The sequence below is a fragment of the Egretta garzetta genome, unplaced genomic scaffold (assembly GCF_000687185.1).
Source record: "Egretta garzetta isolate BGI_Z169 unplaced genomic scaffold, ASM68718v1 scaffold370, whole genome shotgun sequence".
Lineage (NCBI taxonomy): Eukaryota > Metazoa > Chordata > Aves > Pelecaniformes > Ardeidae > Egretta > Egretta garzetta.
The window spans coordinates 1546506-1555687 of NW_009258292.1; the positions used below are offsets into that span (position 1 = coordinate 1546506).

At 41.4% G+C, this 9182-nt stretch overlaps 1 protein-coding gene across 8 annotated transcripts in view; it reads left to right on the forward strand.

Annotated features, from left to right (window-relative positions):
* The first annotated feature begins 46 nt into the window (after positions 1-46).
* Positions 47-9182, forward strand: part of AKAP17A (A-kinase anchoring protein 17A) — a 22143-nt gene continuing 13007 nt past the window's right edge. For 4 of the 8 annotated variants that reach the window (XR_004841795.1, XR_004841796.1, XR_004841793.1 and 1 more), the window contains exons 1-5: positions 47-1305; positions 3251-3399; positions 3650-3890; positions 5281-6184; positions 8544-8754. Coding sequence is in view for 4 of the 8 variants with exons in the window: in XM_009637702.2 (XP_009635997.1) it covers positions 544-1305; positions 3251-3399; positions 3650-3890; positions 5281-6213 (2085 nt within the window). In the remaining 4 variants the exon portion in view is untranslated. Of the gene's footprint in view, positions 1306-3250; positions 3400-3649; positions 3891-5280; positions 7966-8543; positions 9177-9182 lie in introns of those variants that run through there. The other 4 variants (XM_035892820.1, XM_035892837.1, XM_035892846.1 and 1 more) reach the window with 4 other exon arrangements.

The window sequence follows — 9182 nt, forward strand, 5'->3', positions numbered from 1 at the left end:
CGTGTGCGGCCGAGGCTGCTGGGCGGGCGGTGGGGCATCAGGCGTGTAGGTAAAAGAGGCGTTTTCCTCTCCTTGCAGACGCCTTCCCAGCCTTTCTGCTAGAGGACGTGGGATCCGCCTCGGCGCCAGCCTGCTGGGGCTCACGGGCTGTTAAGCAGACTTCAAAGCCGTGCGACGTCGCTCCGCCGGTCCCTTCCTTCCTCAGCAAGGGTAGCCGCTTTCTGAGCCATCACATACCAACTTCATGTATCCCTAAGATTGTCATCGGCTTCTTGGTTTTTCTTCTGAGGCCTTACCGAGGTTTAATTACTTATAGGCTCTAGTGGTTATAGCGTAATTTAAGATGTTTGTACTGCTCGGTTTTAACTCTTTAATTGACTCTTGTTTTAACTTGGGAAGACGTTGTTTTAACTTGGGAATGGTTAAATGGCCAAAGAATTCAATTATTTATGGATAAGGGCTATTGTATTTGACTACTGTTAGCCTGCAACTTAAACTTGCATCTTTTATTTTTTTTTTTTTATCCTATGCTTTTTCTGTGTTATGGCTGCTGCAACAATAGTTCATGATACATCAGAAGCCGTAGAGCTCTGTGCTCCCTGTGGGTTATACCTTAAGCCCATTACAAAAATGACCATCAGTGTGGCACTTCCTCAGCTGAAACAACCGGGAAAATCCATTTCGAACTGGGAAGTGATGGAAAGACTGAAAGGGATGGTGCAAACTCATCAGTTTTCCACTCTGCGGATATCCAAAAGCACAATGGATTTCATCCGGTTTGAAGGAGAGGTTGAAAACAAAAGTTTGGTTAAATCTTTTCTGGCGTGCCTTGATGGCAAAACAATAAAGCTGAGTGGCTTCTCTGACATTTTAAAAGTCCGTGCAGCAGAATATAAGATTGACTTTCCTACCAGACATGACTGGGACTCATTTTTCCGTGATGCGAAAGATATGAATGAAACTTTGCCGGGGGAAAGGCCAGATACTATTCACTTAGAGGGCTTACCTTGTAAGTGGTTTGCAGCAAAGGAGTCTGGCTCGGAGAAGCCAAGTGAAGAAGTCCTTATAAAAGTGTTCAAGAAATTCGGAGAAATACGTAATGTGGACATACCCATGCTGGACCCTTACAGAGAAGAAATGACTGGCAGAAATTTTCACACTTTCAGTTTTGGAGGACATTTAAATTTTGAAGCTTATGTTCAGTATCGAGAGTACGCAGGCTTCATTAAGGCCATGAACGCCCTGCGAGGGATGAAGCTGATGTATAAAGGCGATGATGGCAAAGCAGTGGCTTGCAATATAAAGGTGAGAAACTGCAGGGTTTTTTATGGGAACTCCTGTGAAAGAACAAGTATAGCTCAATGTTATTCCCCTAGTGCTTAAAACCTAAATCTGTACACTGTTGTGATGACGACAGGTGACATTAACAGCACTAATGTAGTTTTATGAACAGCCATAATAGAATTTTTAAAGGAAAATGATGGCAGAAAAATGTGGTGTTAGACTACGTGAGCAAAGTGGGTGGGGTTTTGCTTTTTTAACACAACCACTCTAGAAATGAGAACCGTTTGATGGAAGGACCAAGTATACAAACGTGACCTGCTAAGTAGTTTTTAGAAAGTAATATGTATTTATAAATCTTGTCATTTCACTTAAAATTCTAATTCTGAACAAGTTTAGGCATACTTCACCAGAAGGCTGAAAGTAAAGTGTGTTTTCCTCTCTTGTGTTCGCTACAAATAGAAGTTCTGGGGGAGAATTTCACAGTGTCTGTATTTGGTCCCTGGTGTCTGTATTTGGTCTGAGTTGTGTTCATAGGGTCTACCAGACAAGTGTTAGAACTGTGAAGTTCAACAGCATGTGGCCTGTATGGCCTGGGGAATACGCGGAAGGTGTATTCCATACATTCCATTCCAGACCAGGTCGTCTGTGCTTTTATGTATCAGTTGAGGAAAACGTTTGTGTATGCACTTCAGTATGCTCAATAGTCATTCATCACATCAGAAAGCGTATTTCAGGAAAAAGCTTGAGTATTCCTTTGTGTAATGTGGGAACATGCAAATATTTATTAAAGTTGTAGTTTAGTCAGTATAAGTAAAATACTGTAATCGATTATCTTGTTATCAAAGTTTGTCAGTTGGAGCATAGAAACTGTTTGTACCTTGAGCCTCAAGGTTTTCAAGGAGATGTGAAATTCAAACTGTCACTTACATGCAGGGCATCAGGGTCCCCAAATTTAGTTTGGCTGTGCAGGAGGAAGCATGCCTTCCTGGCAGCTGCCCTGGGGATTGATAGGAAAGAGAGAGGGCTGTGGTTGCAACTGTGCTGTCAGGACAGATCTCTTTCATACAAGGTCACACCACCTTGTCTGTCCTTTTAGCCTGTTAGTGAAACATCATTTTACGTAGAGCCTGGGTGAATTAAATGGCAGAGTATGTGCTCCTTGTTCTCTGCCCCGTGGTTCGTGACGGTGGGCCTGCGGGAGTGTATTCTAAACCCCTGCCTGCCTGCCTGTGCACAGGTGGCATCTAGAATGGGAGACCGGGGGGGTGATGTCTGCTGGTGTCCTGTTCAAGCATGCAGCTGGACATGGCTGAGTTGTGTTCATAGGACCTGGAAGCTGAGCGTTTTCCCAGGTCTCGTTGCTCAGAAGTGTGTGAATTCCTTTTCTCTTGTGTTCCCAGTCTCAAACTTGGAGCCTCAGCCCAGTGTACCTCAATTTGGGAATCCTGGTGTTTAGAATTGGTGGGGAGGCACTTGCTTAAACCAAGTGCTCAATGTTGTAGAACTGTTTATTCTGCTGAACTTAAGGATCATTGTTTCAGACAGAAAGGGAGGCCTTTATCTAGGCCCATTTCTACCCAGTGCTGTACAGTCCCTAACAGCATACCTGAGTTGCAAGAGTTCTCTATGTTCCTGTTCTGACAGGTTGGAAACATTGGACAGCCAGGGCCTAAACCACACTAGGGTTTACTTTTGCATGTCATACACACACCAAAGTGTAAGCTGGTACCTTATTGTGCTTAGTGTGCAGGTATTTAGTTCACAGTTATCAGGGTATAGTACTCTGGTGCTTGCTTTGGGCATGTGGAGAAGTTCCCTTTGTTTTGAAAAAGGTTTTATATTTCAGGTTGTACTTACACTGTGGTTTGATATGTTTGTGCTAGGTTAAAGTTATTGAGGATTGTGTAGGTTGTTGGGGATTTTTTTTTGGTCAACTTAAAACTGTTTTCAATTGTATCCTGTAAAGGTTTCTTTTGACTCAACAAAACACCTCAGTGATGCATCAATTAAGAAGCGTCAGCTTGAACGGCAAAAGCTTCAAGAGCTTGAAAAACAGCGAGAAGAACAAAAACGTAAAGAGAAAGAAGCTGAGGAAAAACAAAAAGAGGAAGAAAGGTATTTATCACTTATTGCTCAGTTATATTTTTAACAATCAGGCATAACAAAGCTGCAGTTGCTTCTTCATATCAGCATCAACAGATAGAAAATAACTAAACACAAGTTTCCTTTCAAGTTCTGTTCCTGTAGCTAAAGTGAAACACTTAAAACCGAGTGAGAATATTGTGGTCCTTGTGAGGAAATTGGGTTCAGGGATTATGAGATTTGGAGAAGAGTGTTTTACACCTTTGTTTTTTTCTCTTTTTAGGAAGCAGAGGGAGCTTGAAGAATATGAGAGAGAAAGAAAAAGAGAAGAAAAGTTGCGCAAGAGAGAACAGAAACAGAAAGATCGTGAAGTTCGACGCAACAAAAAGCAACTTGAAAAACTTCAAGCTGAAGAACAGAAAAAACTGCAAGAGAAGATAAAGTTAGAAGAAAGGAAGCTCCTGTTAGCTCAGAGAAACCTTCAGTCCATTAGACTAATTGCAGAACTGCTAAGCAGGGCAAAGGTACCTTCAATATTTATTTCAGAAGCTAATGAAGAGCCTAGCAGAACAAAGCCTTTTTCTGACTTGAAAGTGGGTGGGGAGCACTGTTCATTAAACAACAGATTTAGAATCTCTCCAGATGCTATTCCTTAGACCAAGAATTCAAAAAAGTGCAATGAAACAGTATTTCTCCCATGGTAAAATAAGCACATGTAGATAAATGGAAGAGTGAACTTGAACCTGTAGTCCTGAATAGCATTTTTTACCTGTAAACAAATTGGCAGGCTTGCTCTAAGTCCAGTAAAAGAATGTGTAAGCATGATAAAGTGAACTAAACAGAGAGTATAAGATGTAAGACTCCTTATTTCTCATTCCAGTTTTGATGCTGTTTCCTGTCTGGCTTTTAGCAGTTCTGTTAACCGTTCTTTGCAGTTTCAGAGAAGGAGCTTTCATCATTTGATGTTTGAAGATGTGCAGAAAGACTTCTCTGTAGGAAAAGTACTGTCAGCTAAGGTTTCGAATGTTAGGTCCTCTCTTTCTAACAGACTTGTTACTTTTTGCTGAAACAGGATGTCATTTGCCTAAGACTTGGATAAAGTCATGTTAAGGTGTAATGTAATGCAAGTTAAGTTTTTTCTGTAACAATGAGAAACTGTGTGGCAAAGCACAGTTATTTTTTCTTGATGCCAGTGTACATCAGGAGTGTTTTTGAACTCATACAGTGTTATGTGGTCAGTTATACGCTAGAAGAAGGGAGAAACACTTCTTGCAGGCTTTGTAACTTTGCAGCTGCGAAATAGAAAGGTTGTCTGATAGAGCAGTGTGTTTCTTTCACACCCAGAATTTTGAGGTCTACACCAAGACGTTTGTCTGGGTAAGAATGAAAAAAAAAAGTTTGAACCTTCTTTTTCGGTATCATGAGTCTCTAAAGTGGTTGCCAAAATGAGAATCACTTTCTGCACAATATGTATGTATTTAATTATTTGCTGGTTTTTGTGGACTCATTGTAAAGTCATCTATGAACCACAGATTGCAATCAGCTTAGAGAAATTAATGTTTTAAATTTGACAGAAACCTTCAAGTGTTGACCCTGATACATGTATGTTAATATTTCAAATTTCACATGTTGTTCTAGCCTGTGTGTTACTCTTGTCATATTAAGGAGCCATAATGACCAAGCTTTGTTTTTACCTTGTGAAACAGCTAGGAGAAACTAACACTCAGAAGACTTTGTGGACTTATACTAGTGTTTCACCTTACAATAGTTGTGTGTTAGTGGAACATTGTTAAGCCCTGTTTGTTAGATTTTATTTTATTGCCATACTGCTGCTTTTTGGTATAACTTGGAAGCATGAGCAGGTATACAAATATTTTTTTGTTTACTCTTGCCTTCCCTTTGACTATCTTTCAGACAGTAAAGCTTTTGGAGCAAGAACATAATGAAGAAAAGATTCGTCTTCAGCAACTGGAGGAGAGACGAAGGCTTCAGGAGGCTGAGCTCAAACGCGTGGAAGAGGAAAAAGAGAGAGCACTGGGGTTGCAGAGGAAAGAAAAGGAACTGAGGGAGAAACTACTGAACAATCTTCTGAGCAAGAAAATGGATGCAATTAATCAAAACAAAGAAGAAACCGAAGCATCTCAGTCTGACATGCTGAAAAGCCCTAGTGGTGTTCCACACACTGTGTCATCCAGCTGCATCACGTCTACCTCAGGACAGGCTGTTCCAGGCAAACTGGCTTCCGGCTCTCAAAGAGAAGTAGCATCCCCTGAGAGCGTAAACACTCAGTGCAAGTACTTGAATGGCAACATTCATGACAAAGTTAATGTCAAAGAAGGTCAGAAACTTCATACCACAAACTCTGAGAGGTGTTCTGAGAAGAGAAGTTCAGGGGTACTTTCATGTGTTCCGGCCAGTAACCAGCAGCAGAAGAGCCTCTCTAACTATGACCAGAATACCTGCAGGAAGGACTCACGCTGTGAGCAGGGCAAACGTAGCACAGAGCCAAGGAGAAGAAAGAGCCGTTCGTGTAGCAGCATAAACACTGATGAGAGTAAGGGTAGGCGAGAGAGGAGCAGACACAGAAGAGATGTGAGTTATCAGGATGAAAAGCGCAGGAAAGAAAGGAGGTATTATAGACACTCTAGCAGAAGTTACAGTCCTCGACGAAGCCGTAGTCCTCGTCGAAGAAGTGTAAGCCCCAGACATTCACGTTACAGAAGAACTCGCAGTAGCGAACGTAAACGAGACAGAAGAGAAAGAAGTCGTAGTCGCAGAAGCGTGAGCAGGAGACGAAGGCACCGGAGGAGATCACTGAGTAAGCAAAGGAGTACTTGGAGTGGGTAGTAGAGTCCTTGGCTCCTTGGAAAGGCTGCGGTTGGCCAAAAGGGCCAGAAAGTTGTAAACGAGACCTCATCGGTGTGACTGCTGTAGAAAACACATTTGTTTCAACCAATGCTTAACTTGCATCTAGTCCCTGAAATCAAGAAAACAGATGCCTGATTTTTTTTTTGATGTTCCTTCGTGCTTTGTTGTCTCTTTCTAGGTTTCTACCACGCTGTAGGTATAACCACCTGCGCTTGTGCTTGAGTTCCTACAGTGCTAAAAGCCAACCTGTTTTCCTGATTTTCAGTTTTCTGAACCTTAATTTTAGTCTATTTAGTTTTTATCTCTGTATCACCTAATTTGGCTTGAGAAGTACGTGGGTGCCAGTTATAGGAACTCCAGATGTGACAAGCTATTACATACGGATTTGATTTAAAATGCTTTCTGGTGCATTCAGTGAAATCACATTTAACAAAATAAGAGTTTTTGATGATTGAGATGGACAGCAGGACTTTCACATAGTTCTTAAAACTGACTATAAAGGTATGCAGGATATCTTTTAAACTGCTATGATTCCTTCTTATGTCTGTATGGTGCCAAGCTTGGTGGCCCAAATTATTCTGGCATGTAATGCCATTTGTATGACAATACTTTCCATGTAAGAGGGGCACGCTGATGTAGGAAGTAAGAAGCACTGATAAAATGGTTGAAAAGTTGTTCTGTTATTTTGTTGACATACTTGGCTTTGTAATTACTTCAGGTGGCATAGTGCCACTTGAAGCATTTTTTCAGGTACATACAGAGCTAGCCATTGTCTTCTGAAAAAGGGGCCTTCTTGCTAAATTATTTTTACTTGTGGTGTTGGAAAGTAAGGCTGCAGTGTCTCTTGTTAAATCCATTTAAGAATACTTTTGCTTCGAAAATGCAGCTCAGGAATATTAAAAGCTATAACATTACAGTGAAAGAGTTTATTTTGCATTTTTATGGTAAAATTAAAAAGAAAACTTTCCAGTGAACTGAAGTTGCTGTTTTCATGTCAGTATATTCAAATCTGCAGAAATGTTGTATGAGAACCCATTTGTTGAAAAAAATCAGTCGACACATTTGAATAATGAAGCTCAGCACTCTTCTTGATGGTCCTGCTATGTACAGCTATGTCAAATGTTGCCGTTTGCTCTTTATCTACACCCTTCAGATGCCATTTTCCTCACGCTGATGCATCAAATCAAAGTGCATTCCTTTCCTGGAGGGCCTGAGGAGCACATTGGTGCTGCAGCTCAGCTGGATTCCTGGCTGGCTGAGTCTTCTGCGTTGCTTTCAGTGAATCCATGTGGGGTTTGTTTCTTACTAGACCATGCTGCTGAAATCTCTGTAGTTGCTAGGTGTGTAAAGAGAAGGTAGATGTTCTTCTGTCTTCCTGGCAATTCATATTTTTAAGGCTCTCCAATTAATTATGTTACTTCTCAGTTTTTTGTTACTTCTCAGTTTTTTGTGACTTCTGTTCTGAGTTTCACCACTGTCTTGAGGGCTGAGAGCTAGAATTACTTAGCATCACCAATCTCTTGAATTCTGAGCAGTTGCTCTCTGTGAAGAGTTCATTTTTCTACTATCTTTGTTAAAGTGTTAAAAGCTTATCTACCTGAAGATAAGTTCATCTTTAGTTATGATTTAGCTAAAATCCAGTCTAATGTTGGTTGCAAGTATTTGCTAAGGCTGGTGGGGTGCCTGTTTGTAAATGCATGCAATTCTGCTTAGTCTGCTCTTAAATACTTTTTTTAAAAGTGCGTTCATCTGCAGTTATGTGAGAAGTTTAACTAATGGCTGTCAGTACCAGTGTCTTTGAGGTCAGGATTAGATTCTTACTAGTATTTCTGCAGTGTATTTCTGCTGTGGATTTCCACTGGGATTGATACGTTGGGTGAGGGTCTTGATGATGTAAGTAATTGGGGAGATGCTAGTTTATGATGCTGCTTTCAGGAAGTCATCAAGCTATGAATGCAGTGTCATTGCCAAGAGCAGAAGCACTTGAAGCAGTGGCAGTCACCAAAAAGTGTTGGGGTCATACTAGCAGAATCCAACAGATACTGTTAGTTGATATGAAAAACGGGGTTTTTTCTCCAGAGAAGGTGCCAAGAGGATGCTTCATATCCCACCCTGAAATGATTAAATTCCATAAGCTTCCTCTTTCTGAGGCCAGAGAAGATAATTGTGGGGAGGATGTTCAGCTGTCAGGCTTTGATAATCATTCATCTTGACACGCCATATCCAGCACTGGCTTCATACAATGTCCTAAAAGTGCAGTAATGTAACTCAGTTGTTTATAGCGCTTGTGTTATTTCTTCTTTTCACAGCAGCCTCAGGAAGAAAAGCCTGAAAGCGCTTTGAAGCTACTTGCAAATGCTTACTTTCCAAAATGCAGAGGAAATGTGGAAGAAGTCCTCTTTCAGTTGGCCAGCTGAACCCAATCAAAACCTCTTAGAACTTCTAGTACCTAAACTTGCCCAGTAGCTGCTGAGTGCAGAGCTTTATCTAACCTAACACGTAGCAGTATTGTTGCTTCAGGTATGTGTTTTGCATCAAAGCACTCCAAAATCTTTTCAGTGCTGAATCCTCTGAAATGAGTATTGTGTCATGTGTCCTTGTACTGGGTCTGGCTGTGATGAAGGTAACTTTCTTCACAGCTGCCAGTATGGTGCTGTGTTTTGGATTTATGACTGTTGGTAACACACCAGTGCTTAGCCTGTTGCAGAGCAGTACTTGCACAGTGTCAAGGCCGTCTCCCTTTCCCATTTTGTGTGCACCCGCTCCCAAATGGGTAGGCTGTGTCTGGGAGGGGACACAGCGGGAGCAGCTGACTCCAACTGACAAAAGGGATATCCTGTGCCATGTAACATCATGCTCAACAATAAAAATGGGGGCTTTTGTCTTTCCAAGGTAGCCATTGCTCCAAGACTGGTTGGGCATCAGTTTGCTTGTGGTCTTCATTGATG